This window comes from Zonotrichia albicollis, chromosome Z (genome assembly GCF_047830755.1).
Source record: "Zonotrichia albicollis isolate bZonAlb1 chromosome Z, bZonAlb1.hap1, whole genome shotgun sequence".
NCBI lineage: Eukaryota > Metazoa > Chordata > Aves > Passeriformes > Passerellidae > Zonotrichia > Zonotrichia albicollis.
In genome coordinates this window covers 1,894,873-1,916,397 of record NC_133860.1, presented here as the reverse complement: position 1 = coordinate 1,916,397, position 21,525 = coordinate 1,894,873, and the positions used below count along the sequence as shown (strand labels likewise).

Genomic DNA, 21,525 nt, shown 5'->3' with positions numbered 1-21,525 from the left:
TTGGGTACAGGCAGTACCCAAAATACATATTAAAGAATCAGGACTGACATGGCAAAGGTTTAAACATTGTTAAATTATGGATTAAAATGGAGTGTGGGGGTTTTTTTGTTTGTTTTGGGGGTTTTTACCTTTTTTTTAGACTTTTTAATTTTAATTTAATCTTTATGTTGGAGTGCTTTGTTTGACTCACAGAGATGTCAAATTGCTGGATGCAAAAAAAAAAGTTTATGTCTATACATACAGTAATATACTGAGATTGACTCATCTTTGTAATAAGTTTTGTTTGTGGAGCTTTCAACTACTTTTTAACAAGTGTAATTTAAAAATATTACAAATGTTTGCTTTCTATTAACAAAATATTACTTCTTAAGTGGGTTACTGCTTGAAAAGTATCTTGTCTGACTGTGAAGGTCTTCTTGCCAGAACTGCATTATGAATAGCTCAAACAGTACCTCCTGTGGTACAGGTTTTTCCATTGGTCTTAGCAGCCACTGCTAGCCCAAACAGAAATTCCTCAGGCAGGAGATACTATTAGGCCTTTCTATGGCTTGTATGAAAACCTTGTTTCAAGTGGGATTCATAGTGTGCAGAAAATGGTAAAATCATATTACTTTTCAAGAAATCTTTATAGTTCATGTTGCAGTCAGGTATAATTTTTCTGAATCAGGAAAAATAGCAGGCAAGCTTTTGTGCGGATAACTTTTTTTTCAAACAATACCCAATTCACTTTCACATATATGATATAGTTTCCACATCTTTGTGTTTATCTTTTGCTTCTGCAGTCTAATACTCTATCCTGCATTGCTGTTCTGGTGACTGTGTCTTAGTGTACCCCTGTATGTGAACTAACATCATTATTAGTAAGTATGTTACCTAATGTGTTTGTTTGACTCTAATCCATTTATTTGCAGGCTCCAGAAGGTGAATCTCAACCTATGACTGAAGTGGACCTGTTCATTTCTACACAGAGAATAAAAGTACTGAATGCAGACACACAGGTATAGACATAGACACCTTTGTTAGTACTGTTGGAAAAGACTACCAGAATAGACTTTCACGTACATGTTAAAATTTGTCTTTAAAATGTGCTGGATCTTATATTCCCCTCTAGGCAGAAATCCATGGTCAAGTGCCATGTCATACAAGCAATTATTCAGTGTGTCTGACTATAGAAATAATTAGAATTTGTGGGTAAGATAATTGCAGTCAGCTTATGTCTTCTAAGCCATGCTGCATCAAGTATTGATTGTGCGCAGAATAGCCAAAATATTTAGCTGCAATAATTTGCTTATAGTCCTGTACACATGCATGCTCAGCATGTGCAGGTTCTGCAGTTCACGTCTTGATGTACTTTTCCACAGAAAAAAAACCCTGTAAAACTTTCTCTTTGTTTTATTTTTGGAAAGTAAAGCTCTTGGTTTCTGTTCTATTTCCCTTAATGCATGACAGATGTTACAGATTTCACCTAGCAGGGGTCTTACAGCTATGTGTGTTTTGATGATACTAGATGTCCATTAAGAACCTAGTTGAAGCAGCTGCTTATGTTGGTTTTCTTATTCCCCAGGAAACCATGATGGATCATCCCCTGCGGACCATTTCTTACATTGCTGATATAGGAAATATAGTTGTTTTGATGGCTCGTAGGCGAATGCCACGCTCTAACTCGCAGGATAATGTGGAAGCATCTCACCCCTCTCAAGATGGAAAGAGGCAGTACAAAATGATTTGTCATGTCTTTGAGTCTGAGGATGTAAGCAATTACGTTGTCTTGTAGTTTTCTAGGAGTAGAAAAGTAAGCAATTTTGATAGGCCCAAAGCCCATTGTGAGTGGTCCTGTTTGCTTTTTAACTGGACCCAGTATTTCGTCTAAGCAGAGGAACTTGCCTGCCATCTGTATGTTTGGCATGACATGTCACAGGAAGTTGGCGTTTGTACCACCAAACGCTTACTTTTTTAAAGTTTCTTTAGTGCCTTCCAGTAACAGTGATAGCAGGGTCCAGTTGCTGCAGTTACAAATACCATCTCAAATTTTGCATAGGAGAGGGAAAGTCTATCAGAGACGCTTATTTTCATAGGGAAATTCTAATCCCAAGTCTTGCATTGAGGATCAATCAGTGATGCATACAAGAAAGGTGATTTTTTATTTTACAGGTGGTTTATATAGGGGCTGTAGTTACTGTCGTCATATGAAAAAGCCAGCAAAGAAAGTTTGTGATTTCAGCAATCCCAAAATATGTTGAATAGAGACATAAATTACTAAATTTTAATCTACGGCACAGTTAAGGTATTTTACACAGGATTAAGTTACTTTACACAGGTCTTGATCTCCTGTCTTCACAATCAGTTGCCGATTTTATGTACTTTTTAAAAGTAACTTTCAGTAACTGAAAAGTAAAATCAAACTTACTAGATTGAAGTGATTAGATATGCAGTTTTTAGGATCATAGTCAAGTTAGCCCTAGTAATCTGGGAAACTAACATACTGAAGAGAAGTAAGTAAGAATACCAATATCTTCCATGTCTTCCACACTACAGTGAACAGCAAGGACTTTGAGATGGGAAGGTTTTCTTGAATAAGGAGCTGATTTTATGTAATAATTTAAAGTAATCTGCTCTAAACCTCTGTCTGAATATATTATCTGAATATGTTATTGCACATGAATGTGTATCTTGACCCACTGCTGAAGTTAAAAAATAAGGATGAGCACTGGTGAAAGTAATCCTGGACCAAAATTGACAGTGTATAAAAATTTTGGATTATTTCCACAAAATAACATGTTTTGTCAAACTGTTTTGTAAAGCCTTTTAAGAATCTGGTGTGAAATACAGTAACCAATGTATTTTTTGCTTAATAACATTTGACATGCTACCCACTTTGAGGCTGCTGTTCCTGTGTTTCTAGTCACAAGTTTGGACACTGCGTGCTCTTTTACCGGCCAGTTGAAAAAGCAGAAATCAAGCTGTCAGGTGCCAGAGTCTTGGGCTTATTTTCCTTTACTATGGGGTGATCTGACCCTTTGCATGATCCATGCTTTCCAGATCCGTTTCCTAGGCTGCTGTTAATACTTTGGCTAGCTAAATTTGAGCTTCCCAGTCTATGGTTTGTTTAGATCAGCCGGTATTTGTATTGTGTGTGATCTTCTCTGTGCCTGTAAATCCAGCTGGCTTGTAAAATGCTTGTAGATCCAATAAAAGCATTGCTCATTGATGGGGAAAATATGCTGAAAGACTACAAATTATATCAACTCTCCTTAGTCATGGTATGTAGCTTACAGGTAACTTGCCAAATTTATCTCAAATTCTGAAGTGACTAACAGTCAGAATGGAAGGACTGTAGGAGCAACAAAATGGGAGCTTCAAAGATTTTGTACCTCCAGTGAAGTCCTGTGGCCTGTTTATATTATAAAACCTGTCTTTTCTTCTTCTGGGATGCGGGGTACTTGGCAGAATCTACACAGTAAGTGAAACAGAAGCTGTAAGCCTGTGAGTGGGTGTTGGCCAGAACATGTCTCTGCTTGGATGAGTCTTTGTCTAAAGAGGACAGCACCAGATTTTCAGCTATTTAGAGGTGTACCTTTAAATGAGTTGAACCTTAGTGATGTGTCCAAATGCTGGGTGTCTAAGCGGGAGCTGATCTCTTTCTGGGAGTGCAGATGCGTGTGTATGAATGTAAAGTCTGCACTCTTCACTTACATTACTGAGTTATGGAGGTGCAGTTTTCCCATTTTCTTGCTGTCCTTGCTGTCAAAATTAGGTTGATCTTAGCTTTGGTAATATACTACTGGTCTACATATTGGTCTTTTCAGCACCAGCAATCATGCTGTTCTCATCAGCAGATTTAGTGCTAGTTTGAGCTAAGATACAACATTTTTATTTCTGTGTTGGGAACCTTTCCTTTATTAGGGACCAAACTGGACTTTAAAAATGGCCATCAGACTGTATAAAAATACACCTGAACAGCATTCATTCATTCAGTTACCAGTACTCTGCCAGGCCTCCACTGTCAACTGTGGAGCTCTGTTTTTCTTCCCTGTCTTTGCCATAGACAGCCCTGTGTTTCAGTGCACACCACAGCCACCTCCTGTGCCCCACACAGTGCTCGCTGGGTGAATCTCTCCACCTGTACACAGCAGTACTCTGCACCATGCTGTGCTTTGCTCTCCTGCCATTTATTTGCCTGACCATGATTGCTGTGTCGAAGGTGGCATCCCTCTGGTCTTGCTTGGCACAGAGCTTTCCCAACGTCTGCCTGCTGCCCAGTTTCAGGCCCACAGCTGCAGGAATCAAACAGCTCATGGTGGGAGCAGTGCAGTGTAGTGAGAGGTCCGTTTGGAGGCTTTGGGTGCAGACAAGACTCTGGGAAGCTGCAGGTGCAAGAGGGTGCTCACAAAGGACAGAATGAGTAGGAAGGAGGCGGAGAACTCCCAGGATCGTGTGAGTTGGAAGGAGGGAAATAAGTGTAGGGAATAGGGGCTGAAGGTACTAGCAGGATGAAGAAGGAGATGCATATGACCATTTGCAGTTACTTTAGGGCTTGATCTGGTCTCTAGTTGCTGCCTTTTTCCTTTTTTGTCTTGAGACTGAGATAGGAGTAGTCACTATCAATGTTGTAAAGGATGGTAGCAAAAGCTGGAAATACCCTTTTAAATGTGGTTGTGTGTTTCCTAGTAGACATTTTCTTTTTCATTGCTTGCTTGTCAGAGAATGACATTGCTTCTGCTGGAAGGGAGTGCCATCTGGGAGCAGCATGTGTGGGAGGAATGATAGGTGCAACCCACAGCCACTGCAGTGGCTCTACCTTTACACTTACATTAACAGTTCTTACCTGTGAAATGATGTCTTTCTTTCTCATATTTGTAATTTATAATTGCTTACTGAGCTAGATTCATGGCAGAGCTGAATGTGTTGAGATTTTGTGGGTCTTTAAAATTAATTTGTAAGGCACAAATATTTTTTAGACTGGATTGTAGTAACTTGTAGGTTCATCAACTTGATGATCCATTTTACAGTGTGATTGTAACAGAAACTGTCAGTGGACATGAGCATCAGAATGTTTCACTTCTTTTCTTTTCTTTTCTTTTCTTTTCTTTTCTTTTCTTTTCTTTTCTTTTCTTTTCTTTTCTTTTCTTTTCTTTTCTTTTCTTTTCTTTTCTTTTCTTTTCTTTTCTTTTCTTTTCTTTTCTTTTCTTTTCTTTTCTTTTCTTTTCTTTTCTTTTCTTTTCTTTTCTTTTCTTTTCTTTTCTCTTTTCTGGGAACTGCTACAGGCACAGCTGATTGCACAGTCCATAGGTCAAGCATTTAGTGTGGCCTACCAAGAATTTTTGAGGGCAAATGGAATCAACCCAGAAGACCTTAGCCAGAAGGAATATAGCGACTTGCTTAATACCCAGGACATGTACAATGATGATCTGATTCACTTCTCCAAATCTGAAAATTGCAAAGATGTATGTATCTTTTTTTTTTTCCCCCGCAAATATTCAGCTGCTCTTTATCAGTTGCAGGCCTGTGTTGGCACAAACTAAAAAACCATTTATACTTCCTATAAATTATCTCAGTTAGTCTAGAATATCCTCCCTAATAGACCACCCTGTCATCAGTTGTTTCAAATGCAAACAGTGAACCCCAAATTTATCTGCAGTCAACTGATTTACCATCTGTTTCTGTTCTTTTTACCAAACAATTTTCAGACATGTTTGAATGCGAACTTAAAGCAGATTAATACAATAAAAAAATACAGTGAAACAACATAAAATTTATAGAAACAGTAGCGTTTATGAACATGATTGCTTCCAGGTTTTAAATAACTGTGTGTGCCAGAAGGCTTTGCAGCTGGCTTGATAAAAATGAACCAGTGTGCAGATGGAACACACAGGTAATGTCTTTCCAATGCAAAGTTGTAAAGTCTTGCTATCTCTTCTTATTTAGCTTTGTCCACCAAGCCCATGGCACCAGGGTTTCCCTCACTGGAATTCATCTTTTCATAAACAGAAATTACTTTTGAGGGGTGTTCAGCACTAAGTCTGTATTGTGTGTCATTTAATGTTTGAATGCAAATGAAAGGTAGTAAAACATGTACCCTATCTTGTTTTACCTTTGAATTAGGAAGGCAAGTTGCAAATGAAAAGGGGTATATTTGTTAGGTTTGTGAATATTTGGATGGGGATGATATTAGTTCCATGGGTGTAAAAGAAACTTTTTTTAAACACTTTTTCTTACTATACAGGTTTACATTGAAAAGCAAAAGGGAGAAATTCTAGGTGTGGTGATTGTGGAGTCTGGCTGGGGATCCATTTTGCCTACAGTTATCATAGCCAACATGATGCATGGAGGACCGGCGGAGAAGTCTGGGAAGCTGAACATAGGGGACCAGATCATGTCAATCAATGGGACCAGCTTGGTTGGTTTACCGCTCTCAACATGTCAGAGCATTATAAAGGTAGGGAAAATGTTTCTGGAAGCTACATTTTAAAGAGACATAATTGAAAAGCAGAAAGTATAAAACTGAAGTAAATTCTTGCCAAATGTTTGCATAGCACTTTGCATTTCATGATCTGAAAAAATAGTGTGAATTATGCCACATCAATTTTCTGTCTGGGACCAATGAAAGTGTTGTAATCTAACATCATTGATGAGGTCCCCTCTCAGTTGTCTCTTCTCGATGCTGAGCAGGGCCAACTCCCTCAGCCTTTCACAGAACTGTGGTAATTTTAGATTGGAAATGACCTCTAAGATCATTGAGTCCTACGGTAAACCTTTTCCTCCTAAACTGAAGTGTTCCAATCCCCTAATGATAGCCCTCAACAGGACTTGCCTGCTCCAGGAGCTCCATGTCCCTGTTGTGCTGAGGAGGTCACAACTGGACACAGCACTCCAGAGGAGCCTCAGCAGGGCTGAGCAGAGGGGCAGGATCACCTCCCACGAGCTGCTGGCAGTGCTCTTCCTGAAGCACCCCAGGACACCATTGGCCTTGCTGGCCACACAGACACAGTGCTGGCTCGTGGACAACTTGTGCTGGGGCCTGAGATTATTCCTCCCCAGGTGCATCTGCTCTTGTTTAATTTCAGAATGTTCCTTTCTGCACACCCCTCCTGCTTGTCAAGGTCCTTCTGAAGGGTTGCACAGCCCTTGGGTATCGGCCACTCCTCCTAGCTTTTGTGTCATCAGTGAGCTTTCCCAGTGGGCACTCCATTTCTGATGATAGGTTAAATAAGATTGGGCCCAGTATTGAAGCTTGGGAGACGCTGCTAGATATAGGCATCCAAACAGACCTGTGCCACTGATCCCAACCCTCTGAACTGTCATTCAGCCACTTCTCAATCCACCTCACCACCCACTTCCTGAGCTTGGCTATGAGGTTATCTTGAGAGGCAGCATCAAAGTCTTGATCAAGTCCAGTGCCATTCCAGACTGCTGTGCTTTTTACTTGTGTACCAGGGCTCTGTGCACAGCTTCACAAGGGAATATTTTGTGCAGAAGGAAGATATTATCAGGTACACAATATATTGAAATTTTATATCACAAATGGAGGCACAGGTGTCTAATATTGTCATAAGCCTTACTAGCTGTCAAATAGTTCTTAGTATTTGGATGAAGTAGAGTAAATTCTTTTTTGTTTGTTTGTTTTTACCTATTTTTAAAGCTTTTAAACTTTGACTTAAAGACATACCCTCTTGTGGCATCTTTGCCCAAGTTATTTCAAAGTGCTTCGCTTATTTGGTTCTTTTCTTCACTTGCATAAATGGGGCATTCTAATTGGAAGAGCTTTCTTCTAGTTGTCAGAAAAGTATGTGACGGTGAGAAGCTTGCAGGTCGTCTGGAATTGAACAGTGCCTAGGGCAGCTGTAGCATACAAAAGAATAAGTATTTCAATATCAGTGTTTAAAGAGCAGGAAAGATGCATCACTAGAGAATGTTTGAGGCACTCTCAAGTTAATGAGTTATTTATTAGTTATTTGTTGAAATTAGTTATTTGTTGAAATGGTCCTGCCTAGCTCTGCAGATCATCACGTACAGACACATAATGTAATGCTAGTGGTACATTATACCAGCATTCTTCCCTGACTTTTAGCAATGTGCCTGTTGGACTTATTCATTTAGGCAACTTTTTGGTAACAATTTGTATCATGCAAATTTCTCTTTCACTTTGTATTTTTTTTAATTGAAAAATAAATTTCCATTTACAAGATAAATTTGCCATGTTAAAAAAAAGTACAAACTATTTTTTTTTCCTTCATGGATTATCTCTTAATACTTGAACTGAGATGTTTGTTATAAAGACTTTCCATTCAGGCTTCCCAAAATGTTAATGCTGAGTTCTGATGAGTAATAGATGCATAGGTCACCAAACCAGAAATTTTAGATTCAGTGAGTAGAAATGACAGCATGTGTGACAAACTGAAAATATGGCAAAAACAGTCTTAAATCTGTAAAGAAAGGAAGAAAATAATTGTATTAAATATCTTTGTGCCAGCATCATCAAAGCAAAACACCCTGCAAATTTAGGCTCCTTGTAATTGCTTCCTATCCCACATAATTTTTATTTCTAAAACTATGATAAGTTATACTTCCCTTATTCAGATGGAGATTTTATTGTGCTCATCAGTATTTTGTCAATACAGAACCAACCACCTTTGCTGTTTCCAGCTTCTGCAGGCCTTTCTCTTCTTCCCTGATACCGCAGTTTCCACAGGAACTGCAAGCCTTATTTTGTCTTTCTAAAGAGATGATAATCTGTATGTTTGCAGATCTTCATAACCACACATCTGGAGTTATTCATATAGCACTTTTGAAAACAAATATGTATATGAATGATCTAAATGCAGATCATTAAATGTGGTGGAAATATGCCAAATTTCAGATTTTCTTAGCATGCTGGAAGGATTCCTATGAAAAGATGATAATATTATGTGGATAAACATATGTCACAAGCACTTCAAACAAGATAATTCAGTATTATGGATGTAATCTCTGCTCCTAATTTGCCATAAACCAATTGCAAACTGATGGAGCTTAGAAGAAGCTTTCCATGTGTAGTGGCGTATAACCCTAATAGGATTGTGCTACTTCTACCTTTTTCAAAAGCATCTGGTACTGGCTACTATCAGAAATATACTCAGGAACTAGATAAACAAAGAAGGGTGGTGAAAAGACAATTTTTTTTGTTTCTGATCAGTTTATGTTACCAGTCTGTATACTTCTGAAGATCACCCACTTCTGAAATATATACACTTGCTGTAAAATTAAAAGGATTTTTCATTAGGGACGACATTATTTTTTTGCCGCAGGGAATACATATAAGTAACTTGCACATTCAGCAGGGAAGTAAGGGCATGACAGTATCAAATCTATTCTGTGCATGTACCCTGAATGAATTCAGATGACTGAAGTTACACACTTAAATTCCTCATAGAAATGGGCATCCCCAGTACTCTGCATGACTCTCACCTCTCAGGATTAGAATGCTGAGTCAAAAGCCACTTAACATTGTGCCCACAGTGTAGTTCAAGTTGAGAAGTCCCTCTTCTCTGCAGTATGTGGTGTTGTGAAGATCTGCCTATACAAAGTGAATGGCCCTTGAGCTTGCGAGGTGCACTGCTAATTCCTCACTGGAGTAGAGGAGCCCATAGTCATGGAGGAGGGGGAGCTCAGATCTTCTTTCTCCTAAGTGTGGAGTACATGCAGCTCCCACAGCCACGAGCTTTGTCATTTTGTGGTCAGACACCCATTCATTGTCTTGCAGCAACTTTCAAGAATGAGCCAAGCTGAGCTCAGCACTGTTTACACCCAATGTTGATTAAATCCAGTTTAAGGTACTGACAAGAAAACAGACTTCAAGGTAGTTCATCATGCCAGGATGCCAGTTTAGTTACTTAAGTCACTGCTGAATCTGGAGCTCAGCTCAACAGAATCAGCAGTAGTAAACTCTATGTAAAGACTTCAGTATATTACCCTAGCTACAGTGGAAACTACTTTCCAGAATTAATCATTTGAAGTCAGTGTCTGACACCTTGATTGCAGTGGGACCCAGATTTCTACTGTATGTATGAAAGGAATTTAGAAGCAGATACTGGAATTGGCAGGTGTTTAATTAAGCAAGCTGAAAGTTGCTGTATTTTTTAGGAAGCATTTAGTTCTTTATGTGAAATTTTTATAAATGGATTTATGGCTTATATTTTGTGTGTATTAATAATTTCAAAAATCTCTCTTAATAATCTCCAAGAGGTCTGAGTTGAAGTTGTACAAAGGGTCAAGCTGGTATTTATTTGTGGTTTATTACATTGTTGTTTTCACTGAGGCATATGAACACAATCTCGAGTCTGGCAGTCACTCCTGTAGCTGGGCTAGACCAACATTTTGGTTAAAAATAGAGCAGGCTTCTTAATGCTGTGCCCATTAGGATTTGAATAACTCAACGACTGGATGCTCCACAGCCTCTCTGGGTAATACGTGTTTTACCACTCTGACAGTAAAAACAAATTTTTCTCATTCCGTTTTTTTCTAGTAGCAAGGAGTTAATGGTGAATGTGATATAACTCAGCTGGAAGGAAGAGTACTTTGAATGTATCAACCTCTGTCTTGGGGTAGATGATGAGTGAGTAGATAATCTAAAGGTTAGGATAAAAGGGCAGACTGGTAAGGGTGACACTTGTGGGTGTATGCTACAGGATGATGGATGAGGCCTTCTACAGGACAGCTCACATCAGCCTTGAAGTCACAGGCCCTGCTTCTTGTGGGGGACTTTAACTACCCTGACATCTTCAGGAGAAGCTACACAGCAAAGCACAAACAATCCAGGATGTTCCTGGAGAGCACTGGTGACATCTTCCTGTCACAGATGGTGGAGGATCCCACAAGAAATGGGTGTGCTGCATGACCTCACCCAACAAACAGGAAAGGGCTTGTTGGAGGTGTGAAGATTGGGGCCAACCTGTGAGCAAGTAAGACTGTAACCATGGGCTTCAGGAGAGCTTTTTTTAGCCTCTGTAGGGATGTTGACAGAATCCCATGGGAAGAGGCCCTGCAGGGGAGGTTGATATTGAAGGATCACTTCTTCCAAGCTCAAGAACTACGCATCCCAATGTGCAAGAAGTCAGACAAGGGGTCAAGAGACCTGCATGTGTAAAGGAAGAACTCTTGTCATTACTTAAGCATAAGCAGGGAAATACACAAGAGATGGAAGTAGGGTCAGGCCTCTTGGAATTAATATAGAGAGGTTGTCAGACTAAAAAGAGCTGAGACAAGGAAGGCCAAGGCCCATTTGGAATTAAATCTGACTGAGGATGTCAAGGAAAACAAGATGGGCTTTTTCAAATACATCAGCAAAAGGAAAACAAAGGATAATGTGTACCTGTTACTGTAGGAAGGGGACACTGGTGACAGAGGACACAGACAAAGCAGAGTTACTGAACAGTGCCTTTGGACTGGTGTTTGCTGTCAAGACCAGCTCTCAGGAATCTCTGACCCAGGAAATCAGGGTAAAGAAATGTTGGAAGGAATATTTTCCCTTGGTCAAAGAGAATTGAGTTACATAAGGCAAACACCTAGGCAAACAAAATCTGCACATCCATGGGCCCTGATGTGATGCATCCATGAGTGTCACAGACATGTTTAATGAAAAATCCTTTCCTTAGGATTTTTTCTCCTGAGCAGCTGAGAGGCCTCAGGAACAAAATGTAAACAAAAATTATCTGCTGCTGTGGAGTGCAACAGGTTCATCTTTGAGTTGGTTGTTTCTAATTAATGGCCAAGTCACGGTCCAGCTGTCTCGGACTGTCTGGTCAGTCACAAGATTTTATTTTCATTCCATTCTTTTCTATTCTGGGCAAGCCTTCTGATGAAACCCTTTCTTCTATTCTTTTAGTATACTTTAATATAATATGTATATATATTAAAATAATAAGTCAAGCCTTCTGAAACATGGAGTCAGATCCTCATCTCTTCCCTCTTCCTGGGATCCCTGTGAACACCACCAACCATGAGTGCTGAGGGAGCTAGCAATCACATAGTAAGGGTCTTGGCTGTCATCTTTGAAAGTTCATGGCAATCTGTAGATTTGTCTGAGGAATGGAGGAAAGCAAATGTCACCTAGTCTTCAAAAAGGGCAAGAAAGAGAACCAGAGAACTACTGTCCAGTCAGCCTCCCTTTATCCCTGGAAAAGTGATGGGACACCTTGTTCTGGAGGCCATCTGTATCCACATGGCTGACAATAAGGTGATCAGCAGTAGTCAGCCTGGATTCACTGGAGGTAAATCATGCCTCATTAAATTAATTGTCTTCTACAGAAAAACAGCTTCCTGAATGGATGAGGGGAGAGCACTGGATGTTCAACTTCTGCAAGGTTTTCGACACTGTCTCTCTCAATATCCTAGGAGACAAACACAGGGAATATGGACTGGGTTAGTGGGTAGTAAGGTGAATAGAGAATTGGCTGAATGGCAGATCCCAGAGGGTCATAATCGGTGACACACAGTGGAGGTCTCTAGGTAGCAGTGTCTCTCAGGGTTCAATACTGGTGCAGTTTTTTTTAAGTTATTCATCAGTGTCTTCAATGAAGGGACAGATGCCTCCTCCACAAGTTTGTTGGTTGAGCTGGGAGGAATGGCTGACACCCAAGTGCTGTGCAGCCCTTCAGAGGGTCCTCAACAGGCAGGAGAGATGGGCAGAGAGGAACCTCCTGACATTCAGCAAGGGCAAATGCAGGATCCTGCACCTGGGGAGAAAGCACTTCCATGCACCAGCACAGGCTGGGGCTGACCTGCTGCAGAGCTGCTCTGTGGAAAGGGACCTGGGGATCCCAGCGGACAAGTTGTCCACGAGCCAGCAGTGTGTCTGTGTGGCCAGCAAGGCCAATGGTGTCCTGGGGTGCTTCAGGAAGAGCACTGCCAGCAGCTCGTGGGAGGTGATCCTGCCCCTCTGCTCAGCCCTGCTGAGGCTCCTCTGGAGTGCTGTGTCCAGTTGTGGCCTCCTCAGCACAACAAGGACATGGAGCTCCGGGAATGGACCCAGGGGAGGGGTACAAAGATGGTTAAGGGACCAAAGCATCTCTCTTATGAGGAAAGGCTGAGGGAGCTGGGCCTGCTCAGCCTCAAGAAGAGAGAACTGAGATGGGTCCTCATCAGTGTGAGTATCTGCAGAGAGGATGCCAAGGAGATGGAGCCAGGCTCTTCTTGGTGGAGCTGAGCAGTAGGACAGGGGGCAAGGGGCAGAAACTCATGCGCAGAAAATTCCATGAGAACATAAAGGAATAACTTGTGTAGGTGAACATGCACTGGAACAGATTGCCCAGGGAGGCTATGGAGTCTTCCTCAGTGGAGATATTCAGGAACCATCTGGACAGAATCCTGTGCCATGTGCTCTGGGATGGCCCAGCTTGAACTGGAAGGTTGGATCAGATGGACCCACAGTGGTCCCTTCCAACCTTACCCATTCTGTGATTCTGTGAATAATAGAAACATTGAGCACTGCTTATACGAGGATGATATAAGGGAGACTTACTGTTTGCTTGACAGAAATTAGTATATTTCATTAGGGAAGCAACTGTTTGGTAACTAACTTAGTTACTTATTTAAAAGTCATTGGTAATTTGGTGAGCTGCATGAGCTGATTTAATATCCTTTTATGTATGATTTCTATTATCAAATGAAGAAACTGCCAACAGAAATCTAGTTTTCCTAACACAACTGTGCCAGATTTTTGGCAAGAAAAATTTGATGTTTTATCTCTTATCTCATTAAATATTCTGTTGCTTGTGTCTGGCATTCAGTGATCAGATTCTGGTACAATACATACAAAGATCTGTTTATTCAAGGCTGCTCCCATGTCAGCATTCTAACAAGGTTTTTTTTTGTACTGCTCATGTTACATGTTTAACTCTCAGTTTTGGTATATTTCCAGGGTTTGAAAAACCAGGCCCGGGTTAAACTGAACATAGTTAGATGTCCTCCAGTAACCACAGTCTTGATCAGAAGACCAGACCTCAGATATCAGCTGGGCTTCAGTGTGCAGAATGGGATCGTAAGTAGCTTCCACTGTTTCTGATCAAGCTTTAACACACATGTAACTTGCTCTCCATTTGTGGTTAAGTTTCAGTGTGAGAAGAGGGAAGCTGCTGTTTTCTCCCTTACATCAAGCAGGATTTTGCATTTGTCAAGTCTGAGATGTAAAAGTTGTGTTAATAAGAGGTTTTGTCTTGGACTCCACTTACTTCACAAATTTACAGTCAGAGGAATAAAAAAGTTGTTTCAGCTTAAAAAACCAAAAATGTGTGGAAGAGTCTGCTTTCAGCATGCATCATATATGTCTTTAGCCAAGCCATTGCATGATCTCAAAAGGAAAAGCCTGTTCTTGATCCTCTTTGTTGTAAGGGATCTGCCTAATGAACATTATTAAATTGAGGTCCTTCATACACTCAAATTTCCAAACCAAAAGACATGTAATGTACAACACAAACAGCTTTTTGTGACAGTTTATTCTGCTCTTGGAAGAGAATATCCATTAACTACTTGTCACTAACAAATTTTGCTTTGGAGTCAGTGATAGATTGCATCTTAGAATTTGCTGTTGCAAGTCTGCACTTAAATGTTGTTTCATATATTGCAGGCAAAAAACGGGTAGTCAGAAGTCTCTATTCCTTGTCCAGCCCATGATAAATTTGTGGTCTCCCTTGCAGATCTGTAGCCTTATGAGAGGAGGCATTGCAGAGCGAGGAGGTGTGCGTGTTGGCCATCGGATCATTGAAATCAATGGGCAGAGCGTTGTGGCAACACCCCATGAGAAAATTGTTCACATCCTCTCAAATGCTGTTGGTGAGGTAAGAACCAGCAACGTGTCTAGACAGTATAGTAGAGTTCATTGCTGTTACAAGTAACTACCAGTGGAAATCAGTAATGAGCAGTGTCCTTCAAGGGACTGTACTGGGACCAGCATTCTATCTGTCATGTCTTCATCAGTGACCTGGACAGTGGGAATGAGGTGCACTCTCAGCAAGTTTGAAGTTGACATCATGATCAGTGGTGCTTAAGGAAAGGGATGCCATTAGAGGGACCTGAACAGTCTAGAAGAATGGCCCATGTAACCTTTGTGAAGTTCAGCAAGGCCAAGTGCAAGGTCCTGCCTCTGGGTCTGGGCAATCTCCTACATCAATAGAAACTGGGCCTAAAGGGATTGGGAACAGCCCTGAAGAGAGGAACTTGGTGGAAGGAAAGTTGGACATGAGCCAGGAATGAACACTTGAAACCCAAAAAGCGAACTGGATCCTGGGCTGCATCAAAAGCAGTGTGGCCAGCAGGGAGGTGATTTTCACTTCTGTATTCTGCTCTTGTGAGACCCCACCTGGAGTCCTGTGTGCAGGACTTCAGCATAACAATGAAGGCCCCCCCTTCTGGGGCCTTCAGCATAAACAAATGAACCTGCTTGAGCAGATACAGATGCAGCCCATGAAAAGGGTCAGAGGGCTAGAGCACCTCCCCTGTGAGAAAAGGCTGAGAGGGGTTTCGTTGTTCAGCCTGGAGAAGAGAATGCTCCAGGGAGACCTGACAGCAGCCCTTCAATGTGTAATGGGCTTCTAAGAAAAATGGAGAGAGGCTTTTACCAGGGTCTCCCGTGCAGAACAATAGGCAATGGATTTAAATTGAAAGAGAGTAGATTTTTAGATCAGGCATAGGAAGAAATCCTTTGCTATGAGGTTGGTGAGCCACTGGAACAGATTGCCTGGAGAAGCTGTGGATGCCTCATCCCTGGAAGTGTTCAAAGCCAGGTTGCTTAGGGCTCTAAGCAACCTGTTCTAGTGAAAACTGTTGATGCCTGCAACAGGGCAGTTCGGACAAGATGATTTTGAAAAGTCCCTTCCAACTCAAACTGTGTTGGAATTCTGTTCTATCTCTATTGGCCCATTGCTAATCAAACCTAAAAAGCTGAAGTGAGAGTAAGCCTGTGCACCATGTCTTTCATTATTTGCCCCATACTTCTATGCTTTAGAAGAACCATACCTTGAAAATATGACGTGGACAATTTTAGATGGTTCATCAATACTAAACATATTTTTTCATAAAATCATCACCTGCAATACTTTAATAAGGGTATGAAAACTCGCAAGTTTTATCCTTTCTCCTGCCTTGTGTGACCTTATCTGGGTCCTTCAGGTGAGGTATGCATGTTTAGGAACATGGATTAATTTGGCTTATTTCCTCTAGATCCATATGAAGACTATGCCAGCTGCCATGTACAGACTGTTGACTGCACAAGAGCAACCAGTTTACATCTGAAGCCGACACCTCACCACCACAGTGTGCATGGAAGATGTTTTTTCCTCATTAGTGCTTGTCTCTCTAGTGCTGCATTGCTGTGTCTGCAAAGACATTTCTTTCTCTCTCCCCCCATCACAGACACAAATACACTGTTACTCTCTCCTTCATCCCTTTTCCCTCTTCTTCCCACCATTTTGGTAAGGGGCAAAATATACCTGTGGAACTCTTTTGGTTGCATCTTTTTACAAGTGAAACTTCATGCAGCTCCACGTGCAAAACAGGAGAATAACAGCAGCATAGTTTACAGCAGTATTCACAGATGGCTCTATTTCATGCTACATAATCAGTTTCATTTCTGTGGCTGTAATTTTACAAAAATTATTTTACCAAATAGATAGAAGTATAGGGTAAAAGGTGTTCCCTTGGATATCCTGCCTGTGACTTTGATTCTCTTGCCCTCTTTTCTCACAGGCACCAGCTCAGTACTAAAGGTTTGTGTCTGTGGGGAAAGTAGAATACCAAAAGGATTATTTTGCCCTCAGGAAAAATTGCCTGCTTATGAAGATTCACTAAATGCTGCTGTTGTAAAATGAATTGTCCAAATACACACCTTTTAATTCCCTTCTGTCATCTGTTCTTCATGATAGTAGGACTCCAAAAGATACTCCATAAGTTCCTGAAGCATGTTATTCTTGCATTACTTACACTAAGAAATTTGGGAGGCATTTTTTACAGCTGCCTCCCTCTCTCTGCCCCCAGGTTTTTATCTCCTAGTTTTCTTCAGCTTTGTGTTTTATAGTCCCTTCCTGATTTTAGAGGTTAAAGAAGTGGGGGGGAGAATCTTTAAATAGCCACAAGAAAAATATTGAGGGGATCTGCTGAATAGCTACACTTTTCTAGGCTCTTAATTCCGATTGTGGTGCACATAGCCATGTGTGCCAGTGTATATAGACATTTTTAAAATTGTGCTTCCTATTTATGAAGTTTGAATATAAGAGATCTGCAGACTATTCTAAGTAATTTTGTTCTCTGAGCCAGTTTTAACATATATTTTTGTCCAAAGACCTGTCTAATTTTATTGACTTCCTATTTAGTTCATGATATGTAGGTAACAGTTGAAAGGATGAGGCAGGAATAAACTTATTTATTTTGTTATATAATTTAGCTTGTGATTTTTTCCCATATATATGGCACTTAAAAGAGATATGTATGTACTATATGCACTTGTATGAAGATGATTAACTGTAGGGATGTATGAAATCTTGTATTTGATTAGCCTCTAAGTTGCATGCTAGAGACAAAATGGGAAAAGGGGGCTGGGTTGGGTCCTTTGGTTTTTTTAAGAGGGTTCAAAATAAAAAGAAGCAGTGTCTTTTCTTCCTAGTGAGAGAATTCTACATTCTCTGTAGTTACTTTTTTTCAGGACTGTATACTGGTGTTTATACTGAAGTTGAACCATGCGTTTAGTCCAGGCTAGTATGTTGATTTCTTTTAAACAAACAGTTTGTGCTGTGTTTTGCTGTGATGGAAAGGCTCAGTGAGATGAAAACAAGAGCAGACAACACACTGCCACATGCCACTTCTGCTTTGCAAATGCGGTGTTGTTCATAGTCACTTGTGTCTCACTTGTTGTGACGTGAGCTGTGCAATGTAAGCGTTGCTTGCAGTCCAGTGATGATCCTAGACATTGCTATGGGGATCCATGGAAGTGGGTGTGTGCATGTGCACTTGTTGCAAACACTGCTGAGAACCACTGAGCACTCTTGTCAGGGCTCCATTTTTTGGCTTTCTAAAGTCATGGATAACCATGGCCTGATCAGAGTTAGAGGATGAACTGTATTTCTGTGGGAAGCAGATATTTAAGGGACATAATGAAGTGGTGCATAAACTGTTGTAGTAAGGGGATATGTTTTAGTGTTGAGATTAATGTACAATGACTTGATTTTACTTGCATTTATTGTTGTTATATAATTTAATCCAAGGCTCCAGAATAGCAGATTGCACAAGAGAATGGTGTTAGTATTCCAGGTTAGTACTTAACTCTGCTGCCTCACTGATGCAACAAGATAATTAATGGCTTGTGAGTATATTGTTTAACTGTAGACATCTGGTTTATGGTAATTTGAATCTTTTTTCTAGAACTTTCCATATATATAGTAATAAATGTAAATATGGTATATAACCATGTACAATTTAGAAAATTCTATACAGTGCAGCCTTTCCATAAATTGCCTGAGGAAACTTAGTGAACTCTTGAAGACACAGTTATCATGCTTCTGGTTCCTGCTATGTGTATGCCCTCCACTTCACTTGTTTCTGTGGTTCTGTCTAGCCCATGTGGTGAAGTCTTTATCTCACTTCACGGGGAAATTATGAAAATCTGAACATGCAAATGTGTTAAGAGAAGAAACCACTGTTTCTTTGGAAATCTTGCAGCTGGGGGTTTGTGAAGTTACTGTTCATCCTAAATAGGTGCTTAAAATTAAGAAAATGAATGCTTGCAGGACCAGAGCTTAGCAAAAAAAAAAAAAAAATCTCATTTTTTCAGTTGCAGTATGTGCATAAAATTTCTAAACTGAGAGGTCCATAGTGTGTGCACACTTCTGAGAGCAGTCTTGTAAACAATCCCATTTTACTCTGTAAACAGAAAGAGTTTCAAGAAAATGGAACTCAAATGGGAAAGCTGGCTGTTCTCTAGACTGTTGCAGCGGTTTGATAGATCAGATATGGGGATTTTTAACAGATGTAAAGGAACATTCCTTCAATGGTTTACATTCCTTCTTCAGTGACAGACCTGAATTCTATTTCTTTCATCCTTGCTGCTTCGTACAGTCTAATTAACTCTTCAGTGTTTACATTAAGGATGAAACATCCCTTGTATTTTTTATTTTTGAGAAGTTTCACGTTTGTTTTGAATCTTGTTTGAGTCTCAGTTTGGATTTCCAGGTTTGTTAGCTTTCCTTCTTTTCTAAAAGAAATGTATTTCTCAAGACAGCAACATGGTTGAGATCTCTTGTATATATTTAGCGAAGTACCTAGACTATGAAGTTGTACTATTGTTCTGTAAAGAGGATGAATGGAAATTATTGTAAAGCGTTGGGAAAAGCATAGTATTGTATTTGTAACAATATTGTTCTTTGTAAACATTTAATGATCTCTATATAAAAATATAAATATATATATAAATATATGTGAGCCTGGAATGTTGATATTGCACATCTACTGAATGTAATTACTCTGATGTTTTCTGCCACAGGTTCATGACCTCTCTAATGAAGCTGTGCTGGTTTGATCTGGGGGAGAGACAGAGGGGACTTTTTGCTTTGGATGGGATAGGGTAAGGGGTTTCTGGCCAGTTATTTTGTTGTGATGTATTTACTGTGCTACATTCCTTTATTTAACAGAGCGCTAATGTCTGTAAGATTTGCAACAATAAACTACAAAACAAAAATACCTCAGACAAGGCTGAGAATCATACTGACCTAGAGGCTGACTTGCCAATGCTGAATGCATGCATAATTGGAAGGTGTCTGAACTTGTTTTTTGCCACTTAGTCTGGAGTAATTCTTATCTATGTTTCTGCAGGCATGAAGCGGTACTGTTACCTTTATTTTTACAACAGCGTTCTTTTCAGGCAATACATGACACTAGTGCTCCTAAACAAAAGTGATTCCTAATCTACTGTGATTGTGACAGGAATATTATTTATTTGACTGAATAAGTAGGATTCTTTTCATAAATGGGGCTTTGATAAAAATTCTTCACACTTAGAGTAGTTTCTGAAATCACTGTTTTCCTTTAAATGTCATCAGCATGATTTATTATTAAAGACCTAACACCATTTCAATAAATAAAAGTAGAATTCTGATCTGTCTGTCCCTAGAATTAATCCTGGAACTGCCTGTGCTAAGGTTATTTTTTTTTAAATATATAATCATAAAATAAAGATATAAGATATTAAGAAAAATATGATCATATTTGAAAGTCAACAAAAAAAAAGTCATCCAGGGACTGTTGCTTCAGGTGAGGCTTCATAGGATTTTCTGTGCCTTATAGGTTCTCAAGAGTACTTTGAAAGCACAAAAATGACAATACACACCACAGCTGACTCAGAAGAAAACTAAACATGGGCATTCAGCCACTTTGTGGCTGTTCATAACATGAAATAGAAATACCATCAACATGAGAGAATGAAGTATTTCACCTTAGTTGCTTAAATGACAGATGGAAGAAATTGCGAAGTCCCTGGTCAAGGGCGCAGTAGACAGGATGAGCTTCTTTCTGCATTCTGCGTTCCCCTGTGTGCCACCCTCCATCCTCCTATTTCTTTCCATTATCTGTACATACCAATTTCTGTGTTACAAACTTTTCTGCGTTTTTGTGGATAAACATAAGCCCTAACTTTAGCAGTACAGACAAAAATTTCAGCAGATCTGCTGTGTACACAGAGGACATGTTTCTTGCCCCCTCCTTCAGTGTTTTTAATGGTTTGGATCCACACAGAGGACAAGCAGACCCCACCCCAGTTGCAGCACCCTGTAGAGCCTTGCAGGCTGAAGAGGTGATGCTGGTGACCTGCGTGGACTGACAGTGTCCGTGTCAGGGCTGGGACTGTAATTTAAATAAATGTTCAGTGCAGAAGCACATGGAGCAATCCTGACCTAAAATCATGGTACATGAAGAGTTGTGATCCACGTGCCTCTTATCTGAGTAGGGCCAGGCCTGTGCTGTGCTTTGTGCTGCTCCTACAGATGCACCTCCAGGGATATCCCTTGGCCACAGAATAAATTTAGATGTTTTATTTTAAGAAGGGAGCCTGCAGGCAGCCCCAGTGGTACTCAAAATGTAAATACCACCCAGCAGTACATGTGTGTCCCTGCCTTTGTCTAGATGTGCAGCAGCAAGGTCCCATGTGAACAGCCCTTTTGTTTGTAGAAGTGATGAGTAGAGTTGTTTTCTAAGAAAATTTTTTATTATGTCAGATGATCTGAATGGGGTAAAGTAGTTGGATCTGCATAACTTGTGCCTTGCCTGATGCTGCACAATCTGGGGTTCCCAGCACCTGAAGGAATATGAAATTAGCTATACTAGCTTCTTTGTTCATAGCACCTGCTGTAACAAACAGCATTTTAAATGAAACTGCCCAGAGAGTGCCTTTCTTCCCAGGACAAGAACAAGCCATCATCACCTGTTGCAAAACACCTGTTTGGATGTTGTTCCATCATTAAGACAAAAATAATGTTCTGCCATTAAGAGAGAAGTTCACTGAGCGAAAAGAGC

General features: G+C 40.3%; 1 protein-coding gene across 4 annotated transcripts in view; it reads left to right on the top strand.

The window, feature by feature from the left end:
- APBA1 (amyloid beta precursor protein binding family A member 1) overlaps positions 1-18,820 on the top strand; it is an 80,980-nt gene extending 62,160 nt beyond the window's left edge. For 3 of the 4 annotated variants that reach the window (XM_074533412.1, XM_026795065.2, XM_005489647.4), the window contains 7 exons: positions 912-998; positions 1,565-1,750; positions 5,265-5,444; positions 6,224-6,436; positions 13,895-14,014; positions 14,670-14,810; positions 16,192-18,820. In XM_074533412.1, the coding sequence (XP_074389513.1) occupies positions 912-998; positions 1,565-1,750; positions 5,265-5,444; positions 6,224-6,436; positions 13,895-14,014; positions 14,670-14,810; positions 16,192-16,263 (999 nt within the window). In that variant the 3' untranslated portion in view covers positions 16,264-18,820. The remainder of the gene's footprint in view (positions 1-911; positions 999-1,564; positions 1,751-5,264; positions 5,445-6,223; positions 6,437-13,894; positions 14,015-14,669; positions 14,811-16,191) is intronic. The other variant, XM_026795066.2, reaches the window with a different exon arrangement.
- Positions 18,821-21,525: the final 2,705 nt, after the last annotated feature.